Raw genomic sequence first — 16,083 nt, forward strand, 5'->3', positions numbered from 1 at the left:
TGAGCTTCACTGAAGAAAAATAAATTAAAATTGGGTCATGGTGGGAATCAGCTACTGCAGATGCATCAAGCACCTCCTACCATTCACTGACAAGTGCTTCCTGACCCACGTGCAGATTAGTCAAAAACACTGTGCTTGGAAATACAGATTTCCTTCAGAAATCCTGTTTCATCCTCAGCAAAGCTTGAGATTACTTCCTGCAACCTCTTCCATTAGGGAAGAGCGCTAAGGATTTTGGTTGGGGGAGAATCATGAGTCAACCATGTGAAGGGAACTACAAGCAATAGCAAGTACCTTTCACTGGACAAGTGCCATTGAAAACAGCAGGGACAAGAGGTCTGACTTTATTTGGGACCGTAGTGCGGGGGCAATGGTTTGAAGCCCCTCCTCTTGCCACAGTACTGATCAATCTCCTCCTTCCACTGCCCACTTATCAAAAAGACATATAATATGTGCATGGAGCCACAAACTATTAAGAATCAAATAAATGTTCCATGGACAGGAATGGTAGGAGTGCTCAGTCACTGAAATGGAGGCAGAATGTCTTTCCACAGTCAATACGTGAGATGATGGGTACTCCAAATGTAGCAATGGGGTGCTCCAAGCACAGCAGCAGACAGAACAGTTCTTCCAGGATAATGAACTGTTTCCCAGATAATTCTTCACCAGCAAATTAATTGTCCCCAAAGGTACATCAGATGGCCATGGATCAGCAATCACCTAAAAGTGTAGTAAGCTTACAGTGTTCTGTTTTGCAACAAAGGGGATTTTCTTTGGTGTACACTTATCAAAAAGAACAGTTATTCACATCTGGCATCTAGTTTCCCCCTTATGCTGAACCCAACTATGACAGCCTCATCTGATTTTCTTCTCATTCTGAGCATGACCATGTGCTAAATTAGGCTCTGCCATGATTGCATTCCTCTAAGCCACTCCCTCATCTCCCTCTACTCCCACATGCAAGCCTTTAAAACAACACTTTATTTTAGACTTGTTGACTTAGGCACAGAATTTGCTAAATAGCATTCTTCCCCTTATTTCATACTCAAAAGCAGAAACACTGCCAATTCAGTTTCTAAGTGACAAGAGCTGCATTGCTTAAACAATCCTTTAAATATAAATGGAACAGCTTTTGTAGCAGTTTTCCTTAAAAGCATATTTAACATTTAGGGCTATGGATTTTTAAAAAATGATATATTCTGCATCCTCATGAGGAATCTAATGTTCTCTTAATATTATTTCAAAGGAACTCTTCTCAATTTCAAATCTTCAGAGCAAAGCTGTATAATATTGACCACCCCACATGCATAGGCAACAAGTTTTTTGGCACAAGATTCTTTCTTGACCAGTTATTTAAGCATGGAGATAGGCAGGGTTTTTTTTAGTTGACTGCTGCATGCCCAGAATAGATGTGTCCAAGGAAGTGGGGTGCCCAGAGTTTGTGCAACTACCCCACATTTTCATACGCATTACACAACCACACAACCACAAAGAGAGGCAGAGAGTCCACAGCTGTCAAGGAGCTGTCAGGCAAGCGCAGGTGCTCTGCAGGGCAGGAAAGAAAGTGAGGCAAGAAATGCAATTAACCTTTCTTCACAGAAAATAACAACACAGCAGCGTTACTCATTAAGCATGAGATGTTGCTGAATCTGACCACTGGCCCCACCTACCCCTCTAGCCTCTCACTCTATATCCCTACCAAGCAGACAGAGACTGCGACAAGCAGGTGGGTTCCTCCTCTGAGCCTGTCTGGCCCATCGCTCAGGATGTGGAAGATCCTTGAGTGGGGTGGCAGAGGAGGAGGAGAACCAGCAGGACTGGGACTGTCCAGCTGATAGGTAGCAGGGACCATCTCTGACTGCTCTCCACTGAGTCTGCACTGACATTGTGACTCAACCTCCAGCCCTGTCCTGGAAGGGCCTCCATCTTCTGACCCCCTTACCCTTGATTGCTCAAGCCTCCTGCTTCAAGCACCTCCCAGCTCGTCCCTTCTCCAGACTGCTCTCCAGTGTCCCACAACCATGATCCGAGGTATAAGTTGTCTTCTGCGTCATCTTTGGTGGGCTCTAGGCCAGGCAGCACCCATCGTTCTTCCTCAGCCAGCCAGTCTCTGACAATAGCTGACTGGTGCAGATCAGTGGAAGAGTGCAGCCGAGTGCTGCAATGGGACAGAAGATTGTGCTCTTTCTGCTCTACGGTGTATTGGTTAAGGAGTGAAGAAAGTACAATTTTAATATCCTACCTACACAGTAGTTGTCTGGGCAGGGAGGCTGAAACCTCTCCCTTCAGCTCAGTGCTATAATGTTACCCCAGTGCTCTACAACACATTCAGAAGGTGCCTAGTGAGCTTGGGGTCTGGTTCCGGCACACCCCCCCCCCCACTTTAAAAGTTTAAAACAATATGAGCATAACCCACCTACTTTCAGCAGCCAGAAACACCATAACCAGACACTGGAGAGACCTGTCAGGAGTAAGCATGGACCAATGGTACCAAATAGTATGGGAAACAGCCCTACTGGAAAAATTAACTAATAAACTGAAACTGACACGGGGACAAACAGAAGAAGACACCTTCACCCTGGTATGGCTCCCCTTTATCACATACACAGCCCAACAAGACAATGACAATAATCCACCAACAGCATACAAATCAATATGGCTAACCTGATCCAAAACACCCACCCACCCCACTCACACACAAAAACAAAGATCACCACAGCCAATCACAAACAAACAATCACACCCTAGGCCAACCCCAAACTCTCTCACCACCAAAGGAACACAAGTGAACAACACAAACAACGCTGACACCAAACTCTACATACACTAAGCATAATAGAAACACCACCACCCGACCCCACCCCCATCCATCTTCCCTCCCTTCACCCCCTTTCTTTTTCCTTTTTTTTTCTTCTCCCCCTAATGCCTCAACAAATGAAACGGATTTGTAAAAATGTTACAGGGAGAAAAAAAAATACGAGGCATTACACTTCTGTAAAACAAGAAAATCCTAAATAAAATTAAAAAAAAAAACAATATGAGCATAGCTGTCAACCTTCCCCTTTTTTTTTGCGGGAAATTCCCTTATTCCAGTGCCGTTTCCTGCTGCTTCCCACTGCTATCCCGGATTGTTAGATATCCCGTAGACTGTCCCCAGGACAGGTGAGGCTGCTGATCCCTTATTTTCAAATCTGAAAATTGACAGCTATGAATGTGACACACTGCCGTAATCCTGATTATCACTAATATTGTTTGCTTTCCTTCATACTATATATTTTTTTCCTTACGCTTATGCTTCTATTTTGTATAGAATTTTTCCGAGAACTTCTGGAGAATGCCGAAAGATCTTTAAATGATATGTTTGTACGGACATACGGCATGCTGTACATGCAGAATTCGGAAGTGTTCCAGGACCTCTTCATAGAACTGAAACGGTATTATACAGGAGGCAACGTGAACTTGGAGGAAATGTTGAATGACTTCTGGGCTCGGCTATTAGAGCGAATGTTCCAGCTCATAAACCCCCACTATCATTTCTCTGAGGACTACCTAGAATGTGTAAGCAAATACACAGACCAGCTTAAGCCTTTTGGAGATGTACCCAGGAAACTGAAGGTTCAAGTGACAAGAGCTTTCATCGCTGCAAGGACCTTTGTTCAGGGGCTGACCGTAGGCAGAGAAGTTGCTAACAGAGTATCTAAGGTAATCCAAATTATTTCTTTTCATTGCTGGTTCTTTCCTTTCAATGCTTCACTGGAGCCTTCATCTCCTATTCCATGCTGTCCTTTATGGTGCGCAACTTTCAATCTATGCCACAATTATAGCTGAAAGGCAAGTTTGTTGACGTGTAACTGTGGGATGTTTTCTTCCTTGGACTAAGTCAAGATGATAGCTATACTGTTGAGATTTCCATTTAGAAAGGAACATATGTCAGTATTTACGTAGCACAAATCCCTTTATAGGGATGCCAGCCTGCCTGACCCACATTTCCCCCTCCTTCTGAGTCTCAGTCTCTGAGACCTGATTCCAGCATACAGAAGAAGTAACATGATGAGGAGCTCTGGAATACAACTAATGGATTTCATGTTGGATGCTGCAGGAGGAAAGCTAGCCTGTAACGAATGTCTGAGGGTGTATGGGGTGGACAGATCTGTCAGTGTTGGTTTTTCTCTTTTCCTCATTTTATTTAAGTTCAGTCAAACTCTTTTCGGCATCAATTTGCATTTTTTAAAGAAAGTAACCTCCCCCATTCATACACGCATTTCCAAGCACATTTCTTCAAGCGTTTCCCTCCAGCACAATACATTTCTGTATGTTATTTTCACCAATATCCACATTTTTCTGTGCTCTTTTCCCAATGCACACATTCTGCACATGTGTTTTGGCTGGAGAACTGCATCACAAAATGTAGAGAAGTGTAAATTTATAAGGACAGCTTCATTTGGTTCCGGGATTGATTTACAGAGTGCAAATTAGGTAGGTGCGAATGGAACAAATTTCTTCCACATCACCAGAAGTTGTAGGATCTAAGGGCAGACTAGGTATCAAATGAGATATTTTTGTCATTAGGATCTCCCAAGTTTGTTCTTTTTTCTCAGATGAGAGCAAGCCTCTCTTCTCTTCTCATTTGTTTTAAACCTCTTTCCAGTATATAAATCCAAACCATATGCTTGTCAGCTAAAGAGGAAACAAAACATGTAAATGCATGACATCAGTATCCCAAAAGAAGGGTTGTTTGATCAAAGGTTATGTCCCAAGCAGAGCAGTGGAACCTGAGGACGGATGATGGACAAAACCATGATTGTCATTTTTATATATGTTGATCTTTGCAAAGCCATTAGTTCTGACTCATGACTTTGGATGGTGCTGATAAGAGGTTGTGACTAAACATCAGGAAGAATTTTGTGATGGTAAGATCTGTTTGATAGGGAATGGACTCCCTCAGGAGGTTGTGAACTTTCCTTCACTGGAGGTTTTTAAGCAGAGGTTGGATGGCCATCTGTCATGGAGGCTTTAGTTGAGATTCCTGCATCTCAGGGGATTGGAATAGATGGCCCTTGAGGTCCCTTCCAACAATTAGCTCAGATAATGCTGATAATGCCAAGGTTGATGGTTTGATCACAGTATGGGACAGCTGCATATTCCTACATTGGACTAGATGATCCTCAGGGTCACTTCCAACTCTACAATTCTATGATTCTGTGAAATAATTTAAATGTATATTATCCATTCAGAGCACTGAAGACCCAATCCAAACTGTTTGTCCTTACTATTGTGAATCGTTGCATTGATATTCCCCCATGCTTTCTTTTCCAAGGCTTCCCCCACATTCTAGTCTAAAACGAGAGTGTGAAAACGGCAATCTGATTAAATAATTTACATTCATATCACAGGATGTAGTTGAGTAGGTAAAGAGTAGACGGCTCAAATCCAGAATATAAAAATAAGTCATCTGTCACATTCCCCCGCCCACTCCGTATTGCAGATCTTTGTAATCTACTGGGAGGTGTTCTGGTGCAAAAAGGAATGATGTGGATGACTTAGAGTCTTCATGATTAATGAAATATTCAGCAAAGAATTTGTTCGCCTTCTCTGTAACAGTGTGCATGCTTTTCGTCAGTGTCTCTCTTGTACTTCAAAACTTGCAGCAGCCCACAGCTTTGACATATCTTTAATATAGATAACTGAGTGCTTGCAGTTGTTTCAGGAATTGCTCTATATTGGCGATGAAGTTAATTTCCACTGTGTTGTCAAACTTCAAGAGACTGGTCTTCATTTAGATGAAATTATAAGGAGGACAAAGAAGTGTCACTTTTCACTGGATCGCCAATTTTGCAGCAATATCACAACCCATGGGTGCCAGTAGGACATAGCTCCTACTTTGAGGGCTTTGGATCAGGGAAGCATGGGCTTAAATTCCAGCTCACATGTGAAATACCTTGGTCAAGATACTAACACTCCACGTGGTTGCTGTGCTGTTATCTGGACTGATCAGGTGTATCTTGCTTTGAGTACCTTAAAGCAAAGGTATGAAACAAACATGACCCCCCCCCCAAAAAAAATAACTCACCCCAATGCTGTTATTTGAAATGACTTTCTCCCAGGTTAGCAAAATCTCTGCTACATTTTTCTGACACAGCTTGCCAGGATATATCTGAGCCCTGATTTAGCTGGGATGAGCAAGTTACGCCAGGGGAGATCAACTGAGCCAGGAATCCTCCAGCTGAGCTGGAGATCTCCTGCATTGTGAGTTGTTCATCCAGCTGGATCTTTCCATAGGATTACGTCCTTAGATCTGTCTAAGAAAAACAATAAACCACACCCAGAATTTGATGTGGGAAGGATATATTGCATATTTTTATTGCCATATGCCATTGTTTTCCCTGACCTACTATTGACTTCTTTGTTATGAAGTTATAACTTCCTCTTTAGGATAGTTACATGGGAGGTGCCAGCCAGAACACATAACAAGCGAGATGTCATTATGTAAGATACATAGCCAACCTGCTATGTGTCAGCACTGATGGCGAACAAAATAGCATTGCTCTTACTTTCAATACTGAAAACATTTGATCACTTTCAACAGGACACTCCAAAATTGCTACTGTTTGGGCACTTCTCCGCCTTGTTGAATAGATTCTTGAGAACTGTTAACAGAAAATGAACATCTAGGTCAGTCTTCTGAAATCTGGTATCTTTCAGATGTGCTATGTTGGCTGGCACTGAAGGGACTTGCAGTTCAAAATTTTGGGTAGCACTAGGATGGGGGAAAACCCCTCCCCTTTCGTAGTGGGCAGCATTGCAGCCAGGCATCTGGGCCCTTGTGGTGATCTGCCTCGGGGGCAAGGAATTGATGTCCCCTTGCGCCGACCCCAGCCGCATCACGCCTGCCCAGCCAATTATGGGATTTATAGGGGAGATGTTTTCATTCACTCTATGAAAATCCATTTTTACAAGCAGTCTGTGGATGTCAGACACTGTGCCCCTTCTATGAGGAATTATACCCTCCCTCAAAGCAATATTTTAAATCTAATATATTAACAGTTGACCATGCTACAATTAGAAGTGTTTCTGCTACCATCACAACTGACTAGTATATGGATTGGCAAGTCAACATTTGCAGAATCTTCATGTTCAATATATGAATTCAGGCAAAAGGAGACAGAGAAAATAAAAACTCCCTTCTAGTGCTGCAAAAATAGCATGCCTTTTCCAATATCTCCATGTTGGAAAAGTATAGCATATGAGACAACTCTAAGCTGCATCCAACATACATCGGAGCCCCTCAAATTCTCCCATAAAAGATAATTATTATGGTCATGCAAATATCTGGAGCATTTGACCCTGTAGCTAATATCTTGTTATTCCTGCAAAGGAACTTAACAATTAAATTAGCATCTAATCTTTTTAATGGTTATTTGAAAACTTTTCTGAACACCTGGTGTCAATTATGCCACTGCCTTATTTTTGAGACTGACTAAATCAGTTTTGATCACTGGCTTTCATTAAATTATACAGATAGCTGGTTTCTTGCCACAAACACAGTGCTTTATGGGAAGAGCGGAGCGAATGCAGTAATAGAATTAGAAGGTAAAGGCAAGGTTTAGCAGTGAAAAATGTGCCCTGCTAATTGCCAGTGATCACTTCGAGTTGCCGCCTGCCAGCCTGCTGCTTTTTAAAGACACCAAATCAATATTCTCACAAACTCAGTTTTCATGGTTTATAAATAAGCATTCACCCTCTTTTCTGTGAGGGGGAGAGAAAGCTAAAAATAAAGGTCAATATCAAGTGTCACACTGATTTGGAATATAATTACTCAGAAGGGGGGAACAAATATGACATGCTGATAAAGCAGGTAATTAGGAGCCAAAACAAATAGTATATTAATGCTGGAAAATGCAATTTGAAGACATTGATAGAGTGTTATGTGAACCGGGTGGAAAAGGAGTTATTGCACAGAAGAGGCAAAATGCTGCTTCTGCTAGGCCAAAGCATATGAAAGAATACCAAGTGAAGATTGCCTCTTTTCCCAGGAGGTGAGGGTGCAGGTTGGAGCCATTTATCATGCGCAGAATTTGTTGATTCGCTTAAGCATGGATGGGTGCAGACGCACACATGTGTAATGCTGTACCATATGTATCATTTAACGCAGAGGTGGGGAACCTGCAGCCCATCAGATTTTGTGGGATTGTAGCTCCCATTATCTCTGACTGTTGGACATGCTGGCTAGGGTACATGGAAATTGGAGACCAACAACTTGTTGTTGTTGTTGTTGTTGTTGTTTAGTCGTGTCCGACTCTTCGTGACCCCATGGACCAGAGCATGCCAGGCACTCCTGTCTTCCACTGCCTGCCACAGTTTGGTCAAACTCATGCTGGTAGCTTCGAGAACACTGTCCCACCATCTCGTCCTCTGTCGTCCCCTTCTCCTTGTGCCCTCCATCTTTCCCAACATCAGGGTCTTTTCCAGGGAGTCTTCTCTTCTCATGAGGTGGCCAAAGTCTTGGAGTCTCAGCTTCAGGATCTGTCCTTGCAGTAAACACTCAGGGCTGATTTCCTTAAGAATGGATAGGTTTGATCTTCTTGCAGTCCATGGGACTCTCAAGAGTCTCCTCCAGCATCATAATTCAAAAGCATCAATTCTTTTGCAATCAGACTTCTTTATGGTCCAGCTCTCATTTCCATACATCACTACTGGGAAAACCATAGATTTAACTATACAGACCTTTGTTGGCAAGGCGATGTCTCTTCTTTTTTAGATGCTGTCTAGGTTTGTCATTGCTTTTCTCCCAAGAAGCAGGCGTCTTTTAATTTCATGGCTGCTGTCACCATCTGCAGTGATCATGGAGCCCAAGAAACTAAAATCTCTCACTGTCTCCATTTCTTCCCCTTCTATTTGCCAGGAGGTGATGGGACCAGTGGCCATGATCTTCGTTTTTTTGATGTTGAGCTTCAGACCATATTTTGCGCTCTCCTCTTTCACCCTCATTAAAAGGTTCTTTAATTCCTCCTCACTTTCTGCCATCAAGGTTGTGTCATCTGCATATCTGAGGTTGTTGATATTTCTTCCGGCAATCTTAATTCCGGCTAGGGATTCATCCAGCCCAGCCTTTCACATGATGAATTCTGCATATAAGTTAAATAAGCAGGGAGACAATATACAGCCTTGTCGTACTCCTTTCCCAATTTTGAACCAACAACTTAGGGAGGGCAAATATTAGCCCACCCCTGTTCTAAGAAGTAGGAGGTCAGGCAAGGTGAAATCTGAAGCCTGTGACCAGACTCCATTTCTTCAATTTAGTAATTCAGCAGTGGGATGTGAAGTATAGGTGGGTTCCCACAAGGCAAGACACAGCGATAACAGCAAGAACCTTTACTGAACTACATAACTGGGAAACAGAGTCAAAGCTACTGCTTATATACATTCCTGAAAGCCTGGACCACTCCCACTCCCACCCTGATTGGCTATCTAAACTTTCAAGCTGACTCAGAGTTCAAGGGCCTATGGCAGAGGCCCAAATTCTGAAATGTTCTGTGATTGGACATCATGTATCGAATCAGAACACAGGAGCTCAGAATCCTTAGTCCAGACTCAAGCTCAGGCAAACACAGACCACTGAATACATAACACTGGATGCTAAACAGGAGGAAGGGGCTTCTAACCACCTTAAAAGGGGACTTTATTTCTCAGAAGGAACACTCCTTTTAATGGCTATGTGAGCTATCAAATTTCGCTTTTATTGACCTTTTGCCTAACACACCACCTAAAATTAATTTCCACCTTTTCCCCTGTAAGGCCTGCCTTGTTTCTTTTGATTCCTATTTTCCTCCAGTTAAGAACTTTGTGAGTCCCACCTAATGAGGCAGACAGACCTAGTAATGGCCAGTTTGTTCTTGTGTTTTAAGAGATAGGGGAATCAGCCACTGTTGTGCAGGCTGATTCCAATACCAGCACAGCACCTCAAGAGCCTCATTTGAATGTTTGCTACCCACTCCACATCAAGACTTTGATCAGATGTAGATGCCATGCTTCCATCATCAGCCAGTTATATTCTTCCTCTGCCTCAGCCATTCCATTTACGTCTAACCTGATGAAGAGTTCTGGACATCTCAGAAGTTTGTGCACTGTTTCGTGACATTTTGCAGCTCGATAAAATTATTTGGAATGTTTCCTGTACACTGTTGTAGGAGTTCAGTCTCTGTCCTGGGCTAGGTCTTGTATCGTCTCATACAAGGCAGTATCCATTCAGTCGCTTTCTTTAATGGGTATCTTCCGTACAGGGGTGGAGGAAGGGGTGTGTGGTGGGGGCAGGCTGCCCTGGGTGTCACCACTGAGGGGGTGACAAAATGCCAGGCGGCACTCACTGTCGGACCCTCTGTATGACCGAGCTGTAGTGGCTACTCCTGCGGCGGTGATTAACGACCTAACCCTTTGAATAAGACTTCAGGCACGCTCTCCATTGCGCAGAGTACTCAGACAGCAGAAGAAGGAGCCATAAATATGTGCTGCATTGCTACTTTATTTCCAACTACGCAAGACAGAAAAGAATATGTGTCTGCTCTCTGTGAGAGACAGAAAACAACAGGACAGGAAACAGGAAACCAGTAACTTCAACATCCGTCTCCCGTGAGACTTCCAACTGTCTGGAATGTCAGCAGAGTCTTGTGACTCCAAGAACTGCACTGTGGCATAACAGAAACCTAACATTCACCAGAGGGCCTGCAGTGTGCCCGAGCCATGCATCTCTCCTGGGAGTGACATGGTGGCTTGGGCGCCCGCAGGCTCCACGCTGCCCTAAGCAGTCCACCTGCCGCCTCCCGCTCAGCTGTAGGGTGGCTGAGTGGAATGAGGCAGGCAGACTCCTCAGAGGCCCCACGGAGCATCCTGCCCCAGCTCGCCCCACCCTGCGGGTGGCTGGCCCCACCCCTGGGCACAGGGCACGTGCGCCACCCCAGGCACCTGATCAGCTTGCTCCGCCACCGCTTCCATATTCCTTAACTTCTTTTCTCCTGACATGTTAGGACAATTCACACACAGCACAGAGGAGTGGCAACCTTCTCCAGCTGCTGCTGTGCAAAATACTACCTCACCATGTCTTTCGTCCCCCTCAACACACTGTTCCTTAACAAAGAATGGTTTGATGGGCTTTTCCTTGCACAGACCATTTCCCATCCTTTCTAGGGTTCTGTTTAGCATTTGGACCACCTCGTATTTGTAATATACATCTTCACAGTCATGGTAGGGGAAAGGTTAAGCAGATTGCTGCTCGGAAGAAACTTCAGAGCTTTCTGCCAGTATTGCTGAGAGGTAAGTGTCAGAGGCCATACTTCCAAAGGATTCCCAAAAAGCTAACTTGTATCGCCACAAGGGCTTACAGAATGACAGTAACAAAAGCCAAGGGGGTGGGAGGAGGTTTGCAATGAATTCTCTGGTGAGGAAATTTGATAAACGTGCCACCAATGAGCTGGAGCTCATCTGATCCCCACCATTGACTCTTCTGCTGACACTGCCAGAATTGAACATAGCGTAGTTCTTCTGTGATTAATCTTACAGCAGCTTTAGAATTTTTGCTGTTTTAGCATGCCGAAGTAAGGAGGGGTAACGTGGAGAAATGTAGAGGAATCAAGCGGAGGATGGAAAGGGAGATAAAGAAGCCGGAAGGTTAAACAGCACTCTGAGATGTAAATCATTCTGCGACATGCTGACTTTTTAGAACTACTGGAGTCACTGATTATCTGTAAGATGTTTTAACAGACTGCCAACAGGAACGGTGTTTTCAAACCGTGGTTTGATAAGGCCTACTTATTTCATTTCTTATGCAGATCTGAAGTAAAAAGAGCAATGGATTCCGCCCATCATGTCTGCGTGCAGTGTATTATTCAAAAAGATATCTGATTTGGGCAAAATGAATGATATTTGAACTGGTTGTCTTTTGAAGCAGTTCCTTTAAGGAGATTCATCATTGCCTAATCCAGAGGTACCAAGGATTTTTTAAAAAATGGCTGGGAGTACACTTGGAAATCTAACAGGCTGTCATGGCCACACAAAAAATACCTATTTCTCATAATAAAAGCCAGTGTTGCTCAGAAACCCTATCCCTCAAAACAAAAACAAACAAACTAAACCCCACAACCAAACAACAAGAACCTGACCCCCAGAGTAAACCTCCATTAAAAAAAATCAAATCCTTGTAATGGGCAAAGGGCCTTGGTGGATGCTAAGGGAAAAATACCCTCTACAAGGAAAGACCTTTCTCTCCCTAGAGAATTAAGTCTGTTCTTTGGCTCTGTGGTGCTCTCTCAAAGACCATATGATTGTATGATCCATTTCTGTGAACTCCCTGTGAAACCTTATCAGTAACAAATGCAAAAGAAGTTCCCATGAACTCTTTATGATGCTATTTCTGACATCAGAGTTATAAATTACCTAGGTCCAACCTGTCTAACAGCATAGTCCTAACCATGTTTATTCAGAAGTATAAATCTAATAGGACATACTCCCTAGTAAGGGACGTGGTATGGAGAGAGGCTCAGAACTTACAGGGTTAAGAGTTCTGAGTGATGACGTCTCACATTTTGAGGCGTGGTTTAGAACACTGAAGGGAGGGTTTTACTGTGTTCTTTCAGTGTGCGTGTTTGCTCCGAGGAGAGAGCAGCAGCCATGAGCGCTCTGTCGCCAGGCAGGAGATTTATAGATGTTGTGTTTTGCTAAGGAATAAAGACTTTAAAGATAAGGAGACTGCTGCGTCCAGCCTGAATTATTGCCCTCACACGAAGAACGTTTCCTGCTTCTGTTCCGCTGTGTTTTACAAGCTCTGCTGAGTCAAAGGTCCCTGGGGGAAGAGCGAAGCCGCGCAGAGAAGTGTGCCGGACCCCTCGGACGCCATTGGCCTCCAAACGTGGGTGGCACTGTGGGTTAAACCACAGAGCCTAGGATCAGAAGGTTGGCGGTTCGAATCCCCGCAACGGGGTGAGCCCCCGTTGCTCAGTCCCTGCTCCTGCCAACCTAGCAGTTCGAAAGCACGTCAGAGTGCAAGTAGACAAATAGGTACCGCTCCGGCAGGAAGGTAAAAAGCGTTTCCGTGCGCTGCTCTGGTTCGCCATAAGCGGCTTAGTCATGCTGGCCACATGACCCGGAAGCTGTACGCCAGCTCCCTCGGCCAATAAAGCGAGATGAGCGCCGCAACCCCAGAGTCGTCCGCGACTGGACCCAATGGTCAGGGGTCCCTTTACCTTTACTCCCTAGTAAGTGGGTTGAGACACACAAGCCTAAGAGACCTCCAACTCAAATTTCTCAGAAACCTCCTCAGATTGATCAGTTAGCAATGCCCTTCCTGCCCTGCTCCTCTGCTTCCTGAGAGTTTTTCCAGACTTCCAATGAAAACTTTTTGGGGGAACAGTTTGATTTGTCAAAGTATGGTCTTTCTTTTACTTAATGGGTTAAAACCCATAATTTGAAGCATTGGTGTAGTGTGGGTTGCCAGCACCCCACATGGAGCAAAACAGTTGGAGTATGCACGAGTATTAAACTGCCTAACACCCAAAAGATGGCAGCCACAGAGGAGAAGAAAAGAGTCATTCCATTGTTTGGAGAGGTCACTGCCTGGTTAACATGGAGAAGTTGCTTTCAGCAGAGCCCAGTGACGGAAATCTGTAGCTGTACTGAAGCAGCACCGGGTGTTGAAATTTTTTGTCCCTAACAATTTTGCACCGGGGCAACTGCCCCTGTGCCCCCCCCCATGCTACCAAACAGATTTGAAGAAGATTTTAATCGTAAGCTGTTTACACATTTGACACATACATGATTTGACTGGAATGCCTCCATTTACTGGAATGTGCATTCCAGTGTAAAACAGAAGAAGAAGAGAAGTTTGGATTTGATATCCTGCTTTATCACTACCCGAAGGAGTCTCAAAGCGGCTAACAATCTCCTTTTCCCTTCCTCCCCCACAACAAACACTCTGTGAGGTGAGTGGGGCTGAGAGACTTCAGAGAAGTGTGACTAGCCCAAGGTCACCCAGCAGCTGCATGTGGAGGAGCGGGGAAGCGAACCCGGTTCCCCAGATTACGAGACTACTGCTCTTAACCACTACACCACACTAGTGTTTTCATAACCCAAACACCTTTGGGTGTTTTCATAACCCTTAGTCTGGATTGAATTACTTCTCCAGCCATTTTCACAAGGAATAGTCTTTTGCATTTCCTGTATCTATAATTCAGATGTAAAACATATATTGACTAGAATACCTACTTATTTGATAAATGATTCCTTTTCTCTTCTATTTGATTTTAGCTGGACATTTATAGAACTACTCAATAGTCTAGTCACCCTGAATCTAGATGAAGAAGGCCAGAAAAGTGGCCATTTATAAATAGATGGGAAAATATATTCTCCACATCTCTCCTCAAAATGTCATTTGTTGTAAGATACTGGTATATGGTTAAGAATTACATATGTTAGTGGCTTTTAAATGGTTTTCCAGGAAAATTGTTTCCTGAAAAACTTAACAGGAGTTCTCAAAGAATATCTGTCACGGTAGTCAACCTGCCGGAAAGAACTTCCTTTGCAGCATGCAATATTAGAAGACTCTGAGTGCAAACTAAGTTTGGTCAGTTGTGGCACAAGATTTGCCCAAGCCCTGCACAAACAAAGAGTGTTTCTTAAGATGAATTCCAGAGCACTCTGCAGCATCCTGTGGTTTGGGATCAATATGGAAATTAAGACAATTGAACTCCATTGTTCTAACCATACAAGGCTGTGTGATTAGCCACTTCTCTGCTTTGGTGTCAAGTCTACTTGCACATTGTTTGATGTGCATTTCAAATAAGCACTTAAGAGTTTGGGGAAGCATCTAGAAGCATCAAGGAGATGTAGGACTGTACTCCTCGATATTTGGAGAAGTGGAAGATGCATAACAGCAAACCGTCCAAGTGTCCCTATTTTCCAGGGACATTCCTGGATTTACAGAAGTCACCCCGCTTTCTGATTTGATCCCAGAATGTCTGTATTTTCATTAGGATGTCCCCATTTTCATCAGAGAAATGTTGGAGGGTATGGAATTATGTGACCCGCTGAGCCAAGGAGATAAGTAACTATACAGCCTTTAGAAGACATCTGAAGGCAGGCCAGTCTTAGGGAAGTTTTTTTTAAAAAAAGTTTAATGTTTTATTATGTTTTTATATATGTTGGAAGCTGCTCAGAGTACCTGGGGCAACCCAGTCAGATGAATGTGGTATTGATAATGATAATGATAATGATAATTGTTGCTCTGATTTGCAAGCTCTTTGGATGATTTTGCCTCTCTAGGATGTGTCAAACTCTGGAAATGCCCGCTGGTTGCCCGGATGGAGTTATGCAATCCCCAAGCTAGGGAGATAAGTAACTACACAACCTTTAGAAGGCAACTGTATAGGGAAGATTTACATGCTTAATGTTTTTATATATGTTGGAGGGAAACCCAGTCAGATGGGCGGGGTTATAAATAATAAAATTATTATTATGGAATAAAGGTAAAGGGACACCTGACCATTAGGTCCAGTCGTGGCTGAATCTGGGGTTGCGGCGCTCATCTCGCTTTATTGGCCGAGGGAGCCGGCGTACAGCTTCCGGGTCATGTGGCCAGCATAACTGAGCCACTTCTGGCGAACCAGAGCAGTGCACAGAAATGCCGTTTACCTTCCCGCTGGAGCGGTACCTATTTATCTACTTGCACTTTGACGTGCTTTCGAACTGCTAGGTTGGCAGGAGCAGGGACTGAGCAACGGGAGCTCACCCCGTTGCGGGGATTTGAACCGCCAACCTTCTGATCGGCAAGTCCTAGGCTCTGTGGTTTAACCCACAGCGCCACCCGCGTCCCTTATTATGGAATAGGATGTTCTTATTTTCATTGGAGGAATGTCTGGAGGGTATGTAACAGTGCAATAAGGAGCTCGTTTAAGCATTTGACTGAGGTACGTGAAAGAAAAATCAAGGCACACTGTCATCTTGTCATACCTTCTAGAGATCTTAAAATAACCTTCAAGGAAGAAAACTTCCCTCTGCATCAAGTGGCGGGGAATGGACGCTATGAGGAGGTGTTTAGAA

General features: G+C 43.9%; 1 protein-coding gene across 2 annotated transcripts in view; it reads left to right on the forward strand.

The window, feature by feature from the left end:
- Positions 1 to 16,083, forward strand: part of GPC6 (glypican 6) — a 794,510-nt gene that overhangs the window by 430,989 nt on the left and 347,438 nt on the right. For both annotated transcript variants that reach the window (XM_053384565.1, XM_053384566.1), the window contains exon 3: positions 3,311 to 3,702. In XM_053384565.1, the coding sequence (XP_053240540.1) occupies positions 3,311 to 3,702 (392 nt within the window). The remainder of the gene's footprint in view (positions 1 to 3,310; positions 3,703 to 16,083) is intronic.

The sequence above is a fragment of the Podarcis raffonei genome, chromosome 4 (assembly GCF_027172205.1).
Source record: "Podarcis raffonei isolate rPodRaf1 chromosome 4, rPodRaf1.pri, whole genome shotgun sequence".
NCBI lineage: Eukaryota > Metazoa > Chordata > Lepidosauria > Squamata > Lacertidae > Podarcis > Podarcis raffonei.